Raw genomic sequence first — 21,103 nt, 5'->3', positions numbered from 1 at the left:
GCCTCAGTACATTGCTTTGCCTCCTCCATTGCGACTGCATGAGCAAGTAGAAGAAGTGGGCCTCCCAGGTATTGGTACTCTTAAAAGTACATTGGAGAAAAAATAAGACATCCCCCCAAAATAAGATCCAGTGCTTATTTTGGAGTGCAAAAGAAAATAAGACCAGATCTTATTTTGGGGAAAACGTGGTGGCTAGGTTCTGGGCACACTCTCCTGTAAATAAACTTATGATTGTGGTGAATCCTCTAAACAAATTATATATGCAGTGAGGACAGTTGTGCTTCTGTTAGCCAGAATAAGCAATTTAGTTTTTGTACCCCTTTTTCCAGTGAGAATGAATTTCCACCTTTTAATAAAAGCTCAAGTAACATTGTCAAACTCTTTGGGAAGATTGTGAGTAGATCTATTATAGCATTGCACCTGCAATGTGATCTTAAAAACTAATGTATATGTTAATGATGCACACTTAAATTTTCATTTCCAAGGGAGACTTTGAGGTGTAAAAAGTAGGTATGTTGTATTATATTATTTTAAAGTATCCTATCCAACATATACTTCTAGGTGCAATTCAAGGTGCTAATGGATACCTATCTATGGATAAAGCCTTTCTATGGGTTGGGGCCATCTCTCCCCACTAGTGTTTACCCGTCCTGTGAGATCCAGCCGAAGCAAAATGAAGCCCAGGAAGAGAGCCTTTTCTACCATGGTGCTTACATTTACACTTAAGTAATCTGAAAAGTTCACATTAAAAGTGGTATCGAGATTAAATAGCCAGTATGAATGTTTTATTTATAGCTACAGCATACACACTCAAAATGACTAAGCAGTAATTGCATTTAAGATCAGCATCAGCCTGTGTATTACAATGAATAAATTTAAACAATTACAAATGCTCAGGAATTTCGAGAAGATACCTGCAGTTGAAATTGAGCTGAAGAAATCTGACATTGGGAGCAATGGGTAATGTATTTACACTTCAAACAAACAAAAACCAGAAGCTGAGTATTTCAAACTATTTCGCACAGCAGGATCAATAGCTTCTAAGTATATAGTTCTAAGATTTTGCACTTAAAATATTGCCTGCACTGCACCCAATGGGACTGGTAGATGACATAAAAATACTTTAAAAAGTTCTTCAATGTCCTATGCAAAAAAACCAAAAAATGGCATCATTGTAAATCACAGCTGCTTAATGCAAACGCTTTTTAAAGATATTAATATCCGCCAATACATTCAGCGAACTGCTATTAAAAGGAGTCATTCTTACTTGTAATCTAATGATCACTAAGCCAAAAAGATTAGTGTTCCTACCTGTTTTGTCCTATTTTTAATATTTTATCAGCATTTCCTATATTGTTAGCTACTAGCAATGAAAGACTTGAGAGCCTTAGATCTCAGTTTGAATTGCTTTCCAGCAGCCTAATAATACCTTTAAATACTTAAAAGTATTTTTTAAACCCGGTGGATTCAAAAATAACTTCAATGACATGCATTGCTAATATAATTGACACAGCACTCCAAAGACAATGTGTACAAAAATGCAACAACTTTTCATGGCTAGAAAATTCAAGTTTTTCCATCCATTTTAAGTAAAACTATGAATATTTCAGATTCTTTTAAAATAAGCTCTGTAGTTAAACTAAAGTTTGCAGAGAAACACACTCCTTCAACAAGAAGCAAAAATTAGTTTCTTAGATGCTTGTGTGACAACTATATCAAGTCCTAAATAGAATGGCTATAGTGCAGAAGGTATAAAAGGAATAACTTCAGTGAAAATAGCTTCTGAGTTAAAAATGCAATTAATCTATTGGTTATCCTTCCTTTTGTTCTTTTCCCTGTAAAACAGAAGTTAATCCCTCTTTGCACAACAGTTTCAAAGGAAAGGAAAGGATCATCCAACAAATTAATGCCTTTAAACTGGCTACTTCAGCTATTTTAAGATAATAAATGTAAACTGATTACTAACTTCCAATCCTCCCTTTATTCATTCAGTCAAGAAGGCAAAGAACACTAAATATCCTAGCAATATTGTAGGTGACTCTAAACTAGGTCTGATCCCCTCTTATTTCTTTCCTACTCCTAATTTTCTCCCTTAAGAGTCCTCATATAGATGAGAAAATTGCGAATACAGATGAAACTATTACCCCTCACCGTGTTTAAAAATAATAAATCTCACATGGAATCAGTATGCATTCCCATTTTAAAAACAAACACATAGATGAGAAAATTAAATGCTTCTGCTACAAGTTTAGAATCTTTTAGATACTCCCCTTGTATTCTGCATCTTAGTCATATTCAAATATCAAATATCAACTATTCTATAAGTAAAGGTGCAAAGGAAGAAATAAATGGCAAGCGGGTGAATCCCACACATCCATTTGCTTTTACAGGTCAGGTACATCACTTCTCAAACAGATTTTTTAATTAAAACACTACAGCTGCTACTTGCTGTACTTGCTATTTGCTCTTGCAAGTAACAAGTAAAATACTTTGATTTTGCATGTGCTCCCTATCGCACTTTGGCGGCTCATTACATAATTACTCCAAATAAGTGCAAGTTGCTTCACAAACACCTTAACTACTGCTAACAGAATATGCAACAATATGCTGGAGGAAAGCAGCAATCTTCTTATTTTGTTTCTCACTTGCATTTAGTGGAATAAAGCCTGTGGAACTGCTGCTGACATTTCTAGTTTGGCCCTGAATCTAGCAGCAATCATAATCAAGCTCAAGTAGGAAAACAGTCATGGTAATGATAACCTGATTTAAAATTAGTCATGCATAATAAAGACAGGATAACCTACACTAGTATTAAGTACACAAACACATATTTACAATTATTTCTTAGTACAGAATAGCATTAGCATCAAATAAGCAACTAAACAATAAAAGCCTTCAAAAAGAAAAGATGCTTAGCTTAGTCAAATTCACGATTTGTTAAAACAAGTGGAGCCACCAGAGTCCACACATACAGAATGATACCAATCCAGCTGGAAGAAATCTTCACCCAGACAGAGGGCCATTTACTGGTCATTTGTGCAGAGGAAGGGTCAGGACTGGAAAAAAAAAACATCCAGAAACAGTTTTTTAGATTCACTTGTGCAAACAAGGAAATCAGTTTTCTTAACAGAATTCACGCAGTTTACAGATCACTTGTAATCACTTGTAATTGATCCCTCCATCACTTGTCGGGGATCAATCCATTTCCACTTTATTCACTCCCCAACACGCTACACAAGGTTCTCTGATTTTCAGAGAGATTGGGGTGAGGGTGGGCAGCAGACAAAATGGAAAGAGGACAAGCTAGAATAGGATGCACAAAACAAAAGATCTCTGCCTATTCTATATGATGGTTCTGAATCCAATTCTGAAGTCCAATACTTCATCTGCCGCCTCATTTCATAAATGAAAAGCACTTTCAAAAACAAGAGTAGTGGGGATATGCCCCTCCAAAAAGGCATGTGGCACAAAAAAATGTTATCTTTCCCCAATTTTCTATAAAGCGACTTACCTGTACCAATTAGTTAATGTCATCATGATATATAGAGAAGCAAGGAAAAGCATGAAGTGAAAGAAAGAATAGCTGTAAGTAACTCCGTCTTTCTCATTGTCAACAGCACGGTGTAAATCATCTCCATCATCTAGGGAGCCTTCACTCCGAGGAAGTCCATCTTCTATCAGTGTTGTCTCATCACTAGTCAGTGTAAGTTTGTTTACTTGACTGTTATTAGATGTTCGGATACTGCAAATGGAAAAAAAAGGGGGGTAGTTACTAAGTACCCAGCTAATGTAGGGTTTAATAGTGAACTTTGTGGAAGTTTTCTGAAAGTTTCACTAACCTTGAATACAGAACACACAGTAAGAACAGGATGAGCCCCACAATTCCTTGGGCATCCCACCAATGTACCAGCTGACCCTTGCTAGGAGGGGTTGTGGTATTATATCCAATTATGTTCAGCAAACTTGGATTGCACTGTCTATCTAGATGAATACAAGAAATTGACATTCTTAGCAATATAGAGTCATGTTTATAAACATCCTTCTAAAGATGCATAATATGTAGATTTACATTAGGAGAATAAGTGAATAATGAGCTGTGGTGGCGCAGTGGTTATACTGCAGTATTGCAGGCTAATATTGCCCAAAGCCAGGAATTTGATCCTGATCAGCTCAAGGTTGACTCAGGCTTCCATCCTTCCTAGTTGGTAAAATGGGGTAAAAGAGATTGTTGGGAGCAATATGCTGACATTTGTATACCACTCAAAGAAAGCACTGTAAAGCACTATATAAGTCTAAGTGATATTGCTGTTGCTATGATGTGCCAAATAAATTAACCTCTGCTATGAAATCTGTCTAAGGCCAACCGCTCATAAACATGGATAATACCTCAAGTAATACCTTAAAAGCAATAAACAAAAAGGCTCTGCTCATTTTATTCCAAAACTGTATAGAGAATATGTTTACCAAATTGTTTAGTCTTCTTACCTGGCTCATTGGTCATTGCTGCCCAAGTAAGGTACATTGTATAAACTGTTATCACAGATGATTGCAACAAGCCAGATCTTGGTTGTGATTCCTATGTACAGAGTGAAAGAGACCAATTAGGACTTTGGAAAAAGATTGCTTAAACAAATATTCAAACATTTTCCAAGTATTTGTAAAAAAACAAACAAACCCATACCTGTATTTTGGGTAAAATTGACATTACAGATGCTCCAATACACAGCATCATATTGACACTGATAAAGGCCTTATTTTCAGAACAGCCATCTGGACGAGTATAGTAGATATAAAATAAGACAACTGCCACCAGAGACAGGAGATAATTTAGAGCTGTGGCAGACAGCAATGCTGTTTTTTAAAAAAAGAACAAAAAGAGATTCAGATTGTATTAGCATCCCTAAGAAATTTATTATTGGGCTACTTTTTTTTTTAAGAGAAACTACACTACTATTGTAACTGAGGAATTCCCAAGAAAATCTGATGTTTTCACATTTTTCTCATAATGGTTGGGAAATTTAAATATAATACAGCAAATGGCCTTTCATAAAATTTGCAGGATGAGAAAATTCATACAGGGCAACTGGTACATGGGAGGAAATCTCTTATACTATTTAGGGTTAAAACACATTCCCACAATTTTCCTGTATCAGGTATCATGAGGCTTGTGAAAAATGCAAAATCCTTATTTTGGGCTGGTGTAGATATTATTATTTTGCAAAAAACTAGGATACAACAGTAGAGTCAGTGTGGGGTAGGGGGCCAAGGTTAGAAACCAGGAGATTTTGATTTCTGGTCTAACCTTAGGCACAAATCTAGCTGAGATACCTTGGGCCAGTTAACGCTTTCATCCCTAGGAAGCAGAAAAGGGCAAAGCACTTCTGACATTTTACCAAGAAAACTGCAGGAATATGTCCAGACCCAAAGGAACAAAACCAAACAAGAGCACCCACTTTTCTGACCAGTAAAGGAGAATATTTGTAGCTTGGACTAACAATCAAGTAAGCAGTACCCCAATCAATAAAGAGCCAAAGAGCCATCAGTAAACAGCCCAACCATAGAATCTTTAAGACCGCCCCCACCCAAACGGACAGGCAAGACACCAGAATATAGACTGACAGCAAACAGCACTCCTATAACAGCTTTATTAGCACTGATGATGTTACCTAGCTAGGGTTGTGAATTACCAAGTTAGGGTTGTATCAAGTTAGAGTAATGAAACTTCTGCAAGAAAACAAGCAAGCTCTCAGAGAGCACCGAAGACCCCCTCACACTTTTTCGAGCTCATAACTCCTAAAACTAAGATTACGACCTCATACATTTCAGTTTTAAGAAACCAACCAATTCTGTCATATTTAAGAACAAATTGTGCCGTACCTGCATACCAGCATCTTGAGTTTCCTTCCTCCATTTTCTCAACCCACGATTCATTCCAAGAGTGGGCAAAATCAATAAGTAAAACCAGCTGAATAAGAATGAAGCAGAAGGCTCCAGCCATACCTACATAAAACCATACTAAGAAAAATAATAAAATATTAATTTTACATTAGAATTATTAGAATCAAAACATTATCAGTCTAATTCAGAGCAATTACTGTCTAATTTAGAGCAATCAATGTACTTTTCTGTAGACTTAAGAAGCTAAGAAATAGTTAAGTATACCCTTCATGGGCCTTAGGGAAAACACAAAATGAAACAGAAGGGAGAGGGAAAAGAGAGAGACCAAGATAGCAGGAGACATATTTTAAAAACAGTTACGAATGTTTTTAAGTAACTTAATTAGGAATGAATAGGGGTCCATTCATTCATCCATCAACAAAACAGTTCATAACAGAAAATTGATCAAATAAGGTTTCTATATCTAAAAAAGCCACAGAAAATTACTTTTGCATAAAGATTAAAGATTTTCATGCATCCTTACCAGTTGTAAAAGGCCCTTCTGGAATAAAAAATGCTCCCACTGTAATTGAAACTGCTATGATAAACTTGAAAAACCAGAATCTGAAAGAATCACCATATCCAATCTAAGTGACAGTAATACTTGACATTTTTAAATGCATAATATTCAAGAAATATTTTAGGTTATCAATTCCATTATATTTGATACAACAGCAGCAACATTACTTATACAGGGTAGAAAATGTTATAAGACTATAAGCAACCACATGTAAATCCAGTAGACAGCAGTGGAGTGAATAAAATCTAACTTTTATAATGTAGTCCTCTGAGCAGTTCAGCTCCAGCACAGAATTTCCCAAATATAAAGATATAATATGCTATTCCCCGGCTTATCAATGGCTTCAATAGCTACAGAGTCATGGTAAGGAAAAATCACAACTGTGGTTTTTCTATAAAAGAAACTTATCTACACAATCATAGCCCTAGAGAAAACATCTTACATCTACAACGTACAGGATATATAATGTAAAACATACTCTTCTTATTAGATTTATCCTGACTTTTATAAAGTATATCAAGGTGGTATACATTGTCTTCCCTCATCTAATTTTTCCTGCAACCGCCATCCAGCCACCCTGTTTTGGGTTAGACTGAAAGAAAGAGTGACTGATCCAATATATACGACCAAGGGTGGGCTACTTTGAATGCTACAGTTAAGCTGTGCCCAGTACTAAAGATTTGGCTGGTAATTGGAAACAAGCACTCAGTGCTGTGACAACACAAGAATTACCATTTATGTTCAGACTAAGTGGCTTGGTCTTACTGTCCCCATCAGTGTTGGGATCCAAAAACTTTTTACTACCGGTTCTGTGGGCATGGCTTGGTGGGCGTGGTGTGGCTTGGTGGGCGAGGCAGGGGAAGGTTACTACAAAATCCCATTCCCTCCCCACCCCACTAACCTTTCCAGCTCCATTCTCCTGTGTAGGGCAACAAAAAAAGACCCAGCCAATCAGCTGGGACTCGGGAGGAAGAAAATAGATGGGGGCGGGACCAGTCAGAGGTAGTATTTGCCGGTTCTCCGAAGTATTCAAAATTTCCACTACTGGTTCTCCAGAACTGGTCAAAACTGCTGAATACCACCTCTGGTCCCCATGACAGTCAGATGAACAGATGCATGCGAAACAATGATGGTGTAGAGCAGAGTAAGCTGCCCTTTCTGGGTGGCAGGTGTATCTTTGATGGACCAGAGAAAGCTTACCAGTCATCTACTGAAATTACTAAAAGCTTATTTTTTAGTTGAGGGGACAGGGAAAGACATACAAGAATGTTCTGTTTTGTCATATCCATTTTTATTTAGTTCCTATAATCTGAGAATTGTACTAGCAAATTTAAATGGTATGATTTTGGTCTCTTTTCAAACATTTTAAAATTGGGAATTGAAGGATTCCTATTGCTATTACTCATGCATTTCCCTCATATATTTTTTTTTGCTTTAGGTTCCAGGGATTTGCCTGGGCTAGAAAATTGCTTATCCTGGTATAGACTGATAGCAATCCCTTTCCTTTGTCTCAAGAGTTTAAATTTACAGAAACATTCAATGATCTCCGCATTCATGCAGTCATAATGAGTAATCATAATTCAGTAAGTGAAAACATAAGTTTTCTTTTCTGTATTTTGAAAATTACATAATTGTTGAGTTCTAGTTTTTTCAGGCAGATTTTAAAAAAGAATCCATTACAGAGTAGTAACATAATTAACAAGGCATTTCATTTGACCATTTTATTCATTGAATTCATAGACCAAAAGGATTAACACTGTTGGAAGTGTTTTGTTTCTATCAAATTTATGTTGGATCATTATTGTAGGAACATATTGTAACCTCTAATTGTTTTAAATTTATGACTATATGTGTCAAGTTGTGACATAGCAGCTTTGTCCAACCTCATACAATTGGGCCTGCAATTCTCAAAATTTCCAACCGGCATGACTCTAGAATGTGCAGTCTAACATACTTGGAAAGCACCAACATACACAGAAACACAAGTACAAATCAGACAAGCCATCATTTCTTTCTTACCCATTGTGGACAGTTGCCCTTGGATCACTGCTGCTCTTTACCTTGATCATCAATAGGGAAAACAAGAGGAAGAACATGGCCATCCCAAAGCATACACGATATACCGCTTTATACCCTACTAGAACATCACAATTCACCTGGCCGTCACAGAACCCAGGAATCTGTAACAAAAAGCATACAAAGTATTAAAATGAATTCATGCAGAATTCAAAATGTGTGCTTTGTAATAAGGAAGTCTTAGTGGCTGTTTCATGTGTTTGCTCTAAAGAAACTGGAGATCTTCCACATGAATAGATTCATTCCACATATTTTATAATATTAAAACTGTACATCAAATGAATATCTGTTCTGTTTTCAAAAGCCACGTATAAAAACACATTTGCAATCAGGCTTTGAAAATCAAGACATTTCCAGGAATTGAGTACTTGCTTTGGCAGGGCTGTGATACTACGTCTTTCCCATTTTAAGATTTCCTGTTCAGCTTGAGCTTTCTGGACTGCCTTTTTATCACTCTAAACATAAGCTTTCTTCTCCTAAATATAATGCAAGCATTACAGCCTTTATTATACTACTACAGATAATGGCTCAGGTTTGATCAATAACAGACCATACTACTTAGAGCAAGAATTCTTTACAAGAGATAGATGCAAGACACCAGGGTTTATACCAAAATAATTTTAGCATACTCATCTCAATAATGAACTGACCTTCTTCAGTTGTTCTTCCATTCCTGGTATTAACATCACACATGCAACGCTCACCCCAAGAAGCAAAAAGAATGCATATATCAATCTTGTTATTGTGGAGTTATTTCCACTGGGACAACATCGACACAGCAGGCAGGGAGCACTACCACACAAACATGGTATCTGATAAAAGAAAAAAAGGAAGAAGACAAGTAGCAATACAATCAAAGATCCCTGATCACCTACTTTGCTTCATTGATTTTACAATGTTTGAAAATAATTAACTATAATTTGTGACCAGCAATCCTAAATCAGTCTTTCCCACCTATGGCTATCTGGATGTGCTTCACAATATGGTAGCTGAGAGTTATAGGAGTTGTGGTCCAATATATCTGATAGGTACCCGATTGTGCAATTATTCTAAGATATTTCAATTTGTTCCTAGAGGAACTATGTTTATGTGCTAGAAATGTGAAATTTGAGCAGGTGTTTATTGGGCTCTGAACATTAAGTCACAAGCAAGAAACAGCAGCATTGATGTTGCAATATCAGCTCTTATGTGTTTCCATGTCTGCCAGTTCATGGGGAATGGAGTACACACAAAAAGCTCTTTAAAATTCTCTCACCAGAAGTACCCACCACAGTCAACAAAAAGCAGAATCTCAACTACAGAGCAAGTGCCATTTTCATGCAGTGAATTGTTGGATTGCTTCAACTTAAGTTCCTTTTTGTTTAAATTGGAGTCATAAAGAGGGGAATTATAGATTGCTCAGAGTGGACTGTAAAATAAATATTAAAGATATGTATATTTTATGCTGGGTTTGAAAGAAATAATCTGAATTACAAATTTTACATGCTGAAAAGAGAGCTTTGGAGGAAAAGTCCTTAGGAAGCCTTGGTAATGTTGATTTTGTCTTAAATCTAAATTCAACTAAAATAATCCTAATTGTATCCTTACACAAGCAATTTTCCAGATATGGGGAAAAAATGAAGGAACATTCTATTAAATTTCGTAATCTGACCCTTTTATCTTAACTTCAGAAAACAAGAATATATTACAACACAGTTTAAGCAACAATTACTGTCCTAGGTTATGCTTTATATTTTCCCTCTCCCAATACCACAAATTGTCTATAGTTATTTAGCTTTAAGATATAAATGGATAGCTCTATAGTTAGTCTTTGTCAAAAGTTATTGATTTAACTTCTCATTCCAACCTTCGTGCACATACAGTGTTAGGGTGATCATGATGGGATGTTTAAACTACTACAGAGTTGGGACTGAACTGGATATCCCCTTCAAAGTCATTCCATGTCTCACATTGAAATGTCAATCAACAAAGAGTAGAAAATGGCCAAAGCTTATCCTGAGAAGAGGAAAGATCTTTTTTTTTCTTTTTCTAAGGAGAAGTCCTGCCTACAATAATCCTGTCACAAACCTGACAATAGAGTATGTTGCTAAACCACAAAAAGATATACAAGTTTTAATAGACCACAAGCCTTTCCATATACAATCTTCACATTAATTCAAAAACAATTTTAGATCTTTTTGAGCCAGAGATGCATTAATTTATTCCAAGCTTAACTGTGATATCTTCAACACAACAGTACAATTCTAAAAAATTGCTGCTCCCTGTAGAGCTAGTATGTAATCTGTTTTCTGCAGAAACAGGGGCTTCACCCCACCTCCCAGCTTTCAAGCTTCAGATCTTCCAAGGGACTCTGACATAATTTCTTGTTCAGTTCCCCTTCCAAGAAACTGCTGGATTTTCATTTATTTCTGTGGAAAAATACACAGTTTGTGTATATAACCAAACAAATGCATGCAGAAATAAATAAGTGGATGGAAAATCCAAGCAATTTCTCTTTAGTGAAATGTAGGGATGAGGATTTTCGTGATGGAAAGAGCTGAGGAAGTCAAAGATTATAGTGATTTTTACTCCTTGTTCTCTGCATTCTAAATGCAGATTAAAAGAGGAACATATAACTGCTTTTAAATGGCTTCTGATGGATATGGAAGTGGTACAGAAAATGGAAGCATCTTGAAGATCCCGACTACAGCATTTTCTTAAAAACCTTATACAAGATGTGTGACTTGTGTACATCTCTCAGGAACGATTTCAACGACCTCTACGTTTGTACACCGGATTCAAGGATTATAAAATACCTTACACTTTTGGTAATCCATTCCAAAGAGGCCCTGCTACTAACTGCACTCAAGCACTACAAGTAAATATTTATTCTAACACAATGCAGCTAAAAAGTTAGCACGAGCGTTTTTTAAAGGTCTTTTGGGATTTTTCTCCCGTCACTCTAGCAACATCAATAGGAAAGTTTTTTTAAAAAAAAAATCGGTATTTTGGGCGGACGGGCAAGCAAGGAACAAAGCCAGGCAGAAAGAAATGTCAAGGTACTGCAGAGGAGGAAGAATCCGACTTCGTCCACCTTTTCCATTACTAGACTTTTATTATGACATTAGCCAGGCATGAAGAACGCTATTAAGTTCTAACTCGACAGAGATGGAATGCCCCCCAAATGAGATAAATCCAATAACGAAGAAATGGCAAAAGAACTTGTCCTATTTTAACAAAGAAGAGAGGCTACCCGACAATTAGGGGGAAGGGAGAGGGGCAGACAGAATCCAGCCCTGCAGTGCGGCTGCGCCTCCAGAGAGCCCGCTTGCCCGTCGCCGCCACCGCCCACGCCCCGAGACCTACCGGCCCCGGGAAAGAGAAGCGGGGGCTATAACCCAGCACCTCCTTACCCAGCTGGACAAGGAACACAAGCCCAGAACCGCCCCCATCTTGCTCCTCGCTGTGCGTAGGCCCTTCAAAGATGGAGACGGCGAGACGGATCAGCTAGGACTTGTTTACTCTTCAGCCCGTCTTCCTAGCTAGCAACAGCGATCGCGGCTGAGCGTCATTTCCAGGTCGACGGAGAAAGAAACGCCCTGTCGCCGCCTCTTCGGGCACAGAGTCAATGTCTGGATTGAGAGAGAGGCGCTGATCTTCCGGGTTCTTGTTAACCGGGTCCCAGCCCCACCACCCCAACCCGCCCTTTGCCGCACCATCACTCCTTCCCGGAAGAAGTAGGAAAAAACGATGCAGAAATACAGCACTATAGCAACCACAGCCTGTCTCTGATAAAAGCAAAAAGCGACAATATCCTTAAGGCAATGCAAGACATGAAAGGCAAACGCAGTTGAAAACCCTCGCATTGAGAGTACGAGATGCTTGATAGAAATGTCTGGGCGTTCATCCGTTGCTTGCAAATCGAAGGAGCTTTGTGCGAGACCTTTTATTCTCTGCCCCGAGGATGATCGGAAATACTGTGATAGCTTGCCCGACAGGATAAGGGCAGGCTATGCAGTTACTTCCCAAATCGCATATAGATAAGAACTACATTACCATCGGAAATTGGTAATGTACGTTTGATTTTACATTTTAGTTGCCCAAAGAACATCTGATTAAAAATAAAACTTATATTACTCACTCTTTCCCAGCACAAGTATAGGTTGCTGTTTACTGGAAAGAGGAAGTGTGAAAAAGAACTAGATTTATTGCAATGGCAGTGAAATTATATATATACATACATATATATATACACACACGCATACATATATATATATATATATATATATATATATATATATATATATATATATATATATATATATATGGCATTCGGTTTGTTCGGGTATTTTCCCACGTCATAAAGTTGTAGCGACGTTTCAGCAGAATCTCATCTGCCATCATCAGGCTTCTGTATCATCAGGCATCATCAGGCTTCTTCAGAAGCCTGATGATGGCAGATGAGATTCATAATACACATACATAATGTATGTGTATGTGTATGCGTATGTATATGTATGTGTGTATATATGTATATATGTGTGTGTATCCACATACAAATACCCTGAGAACCTCAGAAAACAAATATATATAAATATATATATTTGTTTTCTGAGGTTCTGAGGCTCTTGCTTCTCAGAGTGATGTGAGATTGCAGCTGCTTCTTCCTTTTAACTGCTAGTGGGGGTGGGACTTGATTGGGTGGGGGCTTGGCTGTGTTCTGATTGGGTGGGGGTGTGTTCTCATTGGTAGGGGGTTTGGCTGTGTTCTGATTGGTTGGGGGGTTGGCCGTGTTCTGATTGGTTGGAGGCGTGTTCTGTTCAGGTGGGGGCTTGGTTGTGCTCAGGTTAGTCTTAGTTGCTGGGGGATTTGAGTTGGTGAGCTGTGATCTTGCTGCAATCTCACATCACTCTGAGAAGCAAGAGCCGAAGACAGAAGCCTGAAGATGATGAATGAGACTTCATCGAAACGTTGCCTAGATACTTCGAATCTTACGCGGGAGAAAACCCGAACAACCAAAGATCCACATACAAATACCCGCGAGAACCTCAGAAAATATATATATATATATATATACATACACACATACACACACACACACACACACACACACACACACACACACGGTTAGAAATGGTACTCAAAATGGCTAACAAAGCACTCTGCTCCTAGACCACAACATAGGTTGACAAACAGACTATATCCATGAACTCTTAAATGTGCCTCATGATTATGTTAACATAACAATTCTTACTTTCAGATTTAATTCTTCCTACTAGTTCTGCCTGTCCTTAAGAAGGCAATCCCAAAATTCTTTAGAGTACCAAACATCAGGACTTGGTAGCACTTTTTCTGGTTAATAAATTTTATGAAACAGTATAAAATGTAATGATCTATGGTTCTCTACTTAAGAAAATGCAGTTCTGCCCTTCTACCCAGAGGTCAGTATTGGACAAGAAATAAACTTTCCTTTCAATGATTTTTTTTTCTCATTCAAAGTATCAATTTCAAAAGACATTTGACCTCAGTATTTCTACTAACAACTAGGATTCAGTTGTGTGGGCATAGTTCCCTATTGATATAAATACTATTCACGTTGAAACCATTTTTTTTAACACAGTAAAGGTGATTGTCAGCATTATCAACACTAGAATCACTTCCATGATAACAACCTTACCTTGCTTTGTTTCTTTTGTAAAATGAAGATTCTAAGGCAACAGCCTGGATACATTTATCTGGGAATAAAATAAATCTGATTAAATTAAGAGTTTACAGATGACTAACAGATGCATAGGATTACAAAGTCAAACTAGATTTTCCTGTTAAATATATAAATGAAGCCATACAATCATTGTTTGGAAACTAAATGAGCTTATATACTGTATATTCTGCAGTATATAGGAAACAATCTGAACAGTGAAATAACTTTGAGAAAGGGATTGGCTTATTTATTTTAATGCTTTAAAATAGTCTCTTTTATTCTTTAAAATATGAGCTATCATTTCTTCTGTGTCTAGGTTAAACTTTAAGTTCCCAGAATGAAGCCATCTTCTTGACTTCGTCATTGGCCAAAAATAAGTATTGGTACATGTTTCTGGTAGTCGCCGACATACCAGTAGATATACCAGCTCTGCATCTCTTCACAGTCATACAGCCTGTTGTTTTTTGTCTCCATTTGAGCATATTGGTTTTGCACTCAGGCACTCCAACTCTCAACCTATTCAGGGTCCTCCAAGTAGTATAAGGGAGGTTGGCTCTTTCAGCCATATCCTCCTTTAATGTAATTCTTTGCTCAATGGTCTCCTTCCTCCAGCTTTTAATTTGATATGTTCCTGTGTACCCTGAGGAATGTTTGTTCTTGCCATAAAGCTGTTCCTAGACCTGAGCTGGAGGGCTTGGGGCACATGTCCATACAGAGGATGTCAAAGATCATTCTCTTGCTCAGTTCCCTCAGAGTCTGCTGCTACCTCTCTCCTGATCATAATTGGGGCAATGTCAGTGAGAGGATATATTTTCTTAATTGGTGTGGGTTTGAGACATCCTGTCACTTAGCATACTGCTTCACTGATGGTGACATCAATTTGTTTTGCATGTGCAGATGCACCCCACACTGGAGCAGCATACTGAGCTGCAGAGAAGTTCAAGGCCAAAGCTAATATGTAGACAGTTGAACTTCCCATGTGTATAGTTTATCAATTTCCTGATGATATTGTTCCTCAATCTGATTTTAGCCTTAGTGTTCAGATAATGCTGTTTAAAAAAGCTATTGGTAAAACAGATAGACAAAACATGTAAGAGAATCCAGAAAATGTTAAACAGCCAAGTTAGATGCCATAGTTAAGATGAGACTTCCCACAGTGTATACAGACAGAGCTAAGATCCCACAGATAAATTATTGTGAGACTTAGTCTTTTTCCTTACTTGCTTCTAACTGCAGCACAAACATGCTCTGACAACCTCTTTTATATGCTTTGTCTATGTGACATTGCCCCCATCTCATCCACAGACCATATCTGAGGAAGTCGTTTGGGCGGGGCGGGGGTGTGTGCCTTCAAATCAGTTTTGAATCCTAGTGCCTGGACCAGTCCCTGGAGTTTTTTTTGTCAGTATTTTTCCGAGGTGGTTTGCTATTGCCTTCTTCCTAAAGTTGAGAGTGAGAGTACCTAGTCAAGGGTCACCCAGCTGGCTCATAGTCTCCCATTTTCTAGCCCAGTGTGCCTTCACCACCACAATATACCGGCTCTCTCATCCTTATTGTCCTTAAGGTACAGATAGAAAAGAATATTTGCTGATGAATATTTGCACTGATTATGTTATCTAGTTTGGTAATGAAACATCTCCAAGAAAACTACTGACCCCAGAGAGCACCAAGGACCCCACTGTTTTTGACAGAGGTCTACAAACTTGGCAACTTTAAGACTTGTGGACTTCAACTCTCAGGATTTCTCAGCCAGTCATGCTGGCTGGAGAATTCTGGGAGCTGAAGTCCACAAGTCTTAAAATTGTCAAGTTTGGAGGTCCTTGATTTTTAAGATAGCTATTTCCTCTTTTTCTAAAATGTAGGTTTCTCATGGATACCATCTGACACACTTCAATGACCATGTTGTTCTTGACAGCCTGCTGACCTTAGGGGGTGAGATCATCCTTGGATCTCTGAGCCAATCCCTCAAGAAATGCAGGAGGTATGCAAATTGATGTGTAGCATAAGTCTTTCTTCCCATGCCATGAATTGGAATGATACTCTAGGCTCTCTTTGAATTCTTCTATGAAAAATATTTTAACAAAAACAGAGCATGTTTGAACAGAGTTCCCAACTTACCAGGCTAGCCACTTGCCAGATCTGAGGGTTCGATGGTTCTGTCTGAGCTCACTTCAACCCTGAGCTACAGTTATTCTCCTTTATTGGTTCTTATCAAATTTCACTTTCTTCCTAGCTGCAATCAACATTAAAGAAAGTGATTGGTAACATGTTTCCTTGCTGACTGGTCATATTTGGTGGGAGAGGAGGGAACACATAGATAAGGGAATCCTACAATTCCCTTGTAGGATTCCCATATGTAACATGTCTTGTACATTTAAATCATATTTTCAGAAATTGCACTTGCAGGCAGAATAGGAATGATTCAACACTGATATTATTTTATCATTAATCATGCTATCTAGGACATGAACAAGTATAGTGCAATTGAAAACATTTAAAATAGAACATATTTTATATGGCTGAATCATTTGATTTTAGCAATGATACCTTTAAGAATGCTTTATAGAAAGCACAACTTCAGTTTAAAAAAGAATAGGGTTGTATTCAGTATTATCTTGCAACATTTATAAATTCAAATTTTTCAGTTGTCTCGGTCTAATCAGAAATAATTCCTCATAATGAGGCCAAAGGGTATATAACTCAATTGGTGCTATTTTGATTGAGATAGGTGCTTATTCTGATATTAGATTTTGCTTTCAAAAGCACAAAGTTACTTAACAACTTCATATGAGAGTATCCAGGCAAGTAGCTTTTAATGCTGTAAAGCAATAAATAGGTGAAGGGAAGCAATCCATCTTTAACACATTGGGGGTGAGGTGGGGAATGAAATGGAAAAATGGAATTGACTGGAGATTTTACAGTATCCTTCCCCTGCCAAACCCACCAAGCCACCCCCACAGAACCAGTAGTAAAAAAAAAATTGAATCCCACCAGTGAGTGAAGGTCTTACAATTTGGGACCAATTGGCAGCATGAAAACAGAAGACCCTGTATATGACTATTAAAAGGTAAGCAATGATCTAGCGGAGAGGGAAGGTATATGAGAGCAAACAAGAAGCAAGAGAGAGAAGTTATGAAAGTCTGGGAGGAAAGGGAAATGCAGTGTTAAATTGCTTAAAATACATTATATTAATCATGCTCTTTCATAGAAACATAAGGTATTGTATTATACATTATAACAGAGACAATGGTTGCTTGGTTGGTGCTGGAAAAAAATTGGAATGTTCAGACATAATCTTGGTCGGTAACATTTAAAGAAAGACAGAAGCTTGATCTTGGACTGAAAAAATTATGTCCTGAAAGTAAAATCAGTTTATTTGCCTACTTGTTGAAAGGATTAGCAAATCCTTCTTTTGCATGAATAAATTATTGTTAGAACATAGATATTCTGTGTTTAATTCAGGGATCCCCAAACTTGGCAACTTTAAGACTTATGGACTTCAACTCCCAGAATTCTCCAGCCAGCCAAGTTTGGAGATCTCTGTTTGGTTAATACCATTGCTTTCTTTGTTAATATTATTTTTATTGAAAGAAGCATGATGTATCACAAAGAGCCTGATATTTCTGCAGACCAAGGAAGAGAAGAAACTTTTATTGTCTACCGTACTTTGTTATGTAATAAAATCTGAAAAAACTCATAGGAGATACTTTGAATCCTAAGTGATGGATCCCACGATCCACAAAATCCTGTGATAATTGTCTTTGAAAGCTGATTTTAAAAGACTCCTGTTTGGACTCTTTGGCTAGCAATGTTTTCATGGAATCTGGGAGCCGGTCTGAGCTTCTCTGTAGTGTTTGAACCATATTCAGACCAGTGGTGGGATTCAAAATTTGTTACTACCAGTTTGGTGGGCATGGCTTGATGGGCGTGGTGTGCCTTGGTGGGCGTGCCTTGGTGGGCGTGGCAGGGGAAGAATACTGTAAAATCTCCATTCCCTCCCCACCCCACTAACTTACTTCCAGCTCCATTCTCCTGTGCAGGACAACCAACAAAGACCCAGCCGATCAGCTGGGACTCTCTGGGGAGGCAGAGAATAGATGGGGACAGGACCAGTCAGAGATGGTATTTGCCAATTCTTCGAACTACTCAAAATTTCTGCGACCCGTTATTCAGAACTGGTCAGAACCTGCTGAATACCACCTCTGATTCAGACCCTCCTTGGACTTGTGCTTACTTGCATTTTGTCTGGTTCCAGATCTCTCTTTCTCCTTGAATTTTGCCCAATTTGTTGGAAAGAAGAATCATGCTTGATTCAGGGATGACAAAAGGATATTTAGTTGAAGTTCACAATATCAAACGGAAAATTAGGAAAGAGACACTTAGAAAAGAGGAACATTCATAATCAAGGAAATTGCAGGATGAACTAGCATACTTTAAAAGAAAGGAATTTTAATTATAATTCAGTGCCTGAACATTCAGAAGTAATTTTGATTGGCTTCAGTTAGATTAACTCTCACTAGGATTTTTAACATATAAATACATTTGACAATTCTTGAATGTTGAAACCACAACATTTATGACCAAGCTACTATTCACAGTTAGTGAGATACTCTGTATTCCAGCTGTAATTGTTCTGACTAGATCATTAATATTGGGTCAATATATTTCTGCCTGCAGGCACATAGTGGAATGGTGCATTTCATATCTTAGGGGAATGTGTCAGCATTACTGAGGAGCCTGTTAAATCAATACAAAGATGCTAAACCATAAATGCCCTAACATAGACATTGTGATTCTTTTTTTCCATGCTGCAAGAAAGTCCTTCCTATACCTGTTTGTGAAAGGACCAAATCTCACATGAGAAAGGTAATAAAAGAAATCAAGAACAATGTCAGGTTTCTCTTCCTGATCTAAACTCAGATCTTTTTTTAAAAAAATCCAATTATGTTTATACACTTGTTTCTTAGGAAGTACATTCTAAATAAATAAAGCATGCATTTTATTGTATTCTTATTTTAGAAATTTCATAATTTAAAACTGACATTTTTGGTTCTATTTTTAGATTGGAAATTTATATTTCTTCTGCATTTTGATCATTGGCTGTTCATTACAACAATCTGATTTTTTTTTAAAAAAATCACTCCTTTGTCAGATTTCGTACAAAATGGAAGATATTCTGATAATTTTATCATTAAATTCAAATATCTTTCTGTTGAATATGGTTTGCAAATTGCACCAAGCTATGATTTGATTAACCCTGATTCACAGAAGAAAGCACAATTTGCACATCTTGCTAAACTATAAAATACTGCGCCCAATACATAATTAATGGAAGATTCATCTTACAAACTGGTTGGGTTTATACATTATGGCTTAATGCAATGTGTGAACCCAATAATTATTATCCTGTTCTAAGTCTGTGAAATGTGGAATTGTAACATATTTGAAGTTTCCAGTTTGTTTTTTCTAAGCCTATTTTAACATCTGAGATAGCTCTCTATTTTGTACCATCTCACTTTGATATGATGGAAAGAATAAGATTTTGTTTTGCTTTTCCATGTATTAATACTTAACAGCATTCAAGTTTATGGCTCTTTAGCCATGGAATAGATATTTAAGCAATGATAACAATTAAGTCTCTATATTTTCTTATCTTTTATGTATGTTACAAAATAATCAGGGAGATACACATCTAGCAATCACACACATTTATTAAATTGACATTTCATAATTTTCCCCTGCTGATTTGATAAGAGTTTCATGAATATCTTTAAATGCATTTTTTTTTTCAAACTATTTGACACATTCCTTATTAGCAAGAAGAATGAGCCAAATACAGCCATTTTTAATAATGTACTCAGCTAGAGTTCCACTTGCAACTAATTAATCCCAGTTGGTTTTATATTCATCAGAATTGAATAGGATAGAAGTAAAAAGGGGGGAGCCTTCCCCTTCTTATGATATCCTCACCCTGTCAGTACGATTGATTTGAGATGATGATTATATTAATTATCAAAGGATCTGCTTGGTTTTTCATCATGGTAGTCACTTATAATGCACATCTTGATCTATAATTGTAGTTCCAAATGACACTATAATTGCCTGCTCACTGTTGGAAGCATGTTTATGTATAGATAAGACAAGGTGATGAAATGGCAACTGCTAACACATGCCTTCATCCAGTTTAGGAATAAATTCATGCAGTAAATAATCATTATGCTTCAGGCTTTATCCCAGTTATCGTAAATTTCCATTAGAAGCTACTAAATTATAGGGCTAGCAAATTAGGACTTCAAAAATCAAGACACTGGACCGAAGCAAAATGAGTTTTTGGTACCTTTTTGTTGCCATCTGTGGATGTCCCATACTTCCTTGCTCAGTTTGTGTTTTGGGGTGTGTTTTGAGTCAGGGTTGCCTCGTGGTGGCTGCCTGGGCAAGCCCCTGCAGTTTTGTTGGCAAGGTTTTTCAGAAGTGGTTTCCCATTGCCTGTTTCCTAGGACTAAGAAAGTGACTGGCCCAAGGTCACCCAGCTAGGTTTGTGCTTAAGGCAGGGCTAGAACTCACAATCTTCTGGTTTCTCATCTGATGCCTTAACCATGACTACACCAAACTGGTTCTCATTTTCTATCAGCAGTCCTATTAAAATATTGTATTGATAGGGAATGCAGTATAATGCTATATATTTTCAGAGGGACTTAATTTTCAGGTAAGGGAGGATTGCAATTGTAATTCATGACTAACTCAAGCTGAATTGAGATCTAAAATATTTTAGAAAATAAATGGCAATGGATAAATTAATATTACATTTTGAAATCATTACTGGATGTTTCCAAGGTGTTTAAAACAAGTTCTCTACCTAGAAATCTTTCTCTTTCTCTTCCCCACCTCCC

General features: G+C 37.3%; 1 protein-coding gene across 1 annotated transcript; it reads right to left on the bottom strand.

The window, feature by feature from the left end:
- Positions 1 to 763: 763 nt before the first annotated feature.
- On the bottom strand, positions 764 to 12,251 carry SERINC1 (serine incorporator 1). Its single transcript, XM_026705445.2, has 10 exons — positions 11,926 to 12,251; positions 9,184 to 9,345; positions 8,477 to 8,637; positions 6,422 to 6,501; positions 5,878 to 6,015; positions 4,682 to 4,851; positions 4,486 to 4,576; positions 3,840 to 3,981; positions 3,512 to 3,742; positions 764 to 3,056 (listed from the first exon to the last, which is right to left on the bottom strand). The coding sequence occupies exons 1-10, from the start codon at positions 11,962 to 11,964 to the stop codon at positions 2,918 to 2,920; spliced, it is 1,353 nt and encodes a 450-aa protein (XP_026561230.1). The 5' UTR covers positions 11,965 to 12,251; the 3' UTR covers positions 764 to 2,917.
- Positions 12,252 to 21,103: the final 8,852 nt, after the last annotated feature.

Source organism: Pseudonaja textilis, chromosome 1 (genome assembly GCF_049901715.1).
Source record: "Pseudonaja textilis isolate UNSWEBS1 chromosome 1, rPseTex1.2, whole genome shotgun sequence".
Taxonomy (NCBI): Eukaryota; Metazoa; Chordata; class Lepidosauria; order Squamata; family Elapidae; genus Pseudonaja; species Pseudonaja textilis.
The sequence above is the reverse complement of the archived record's forward strand: the minus strand, read 5'-3'. Positions and strand labels throughout refer to the sequence as shown.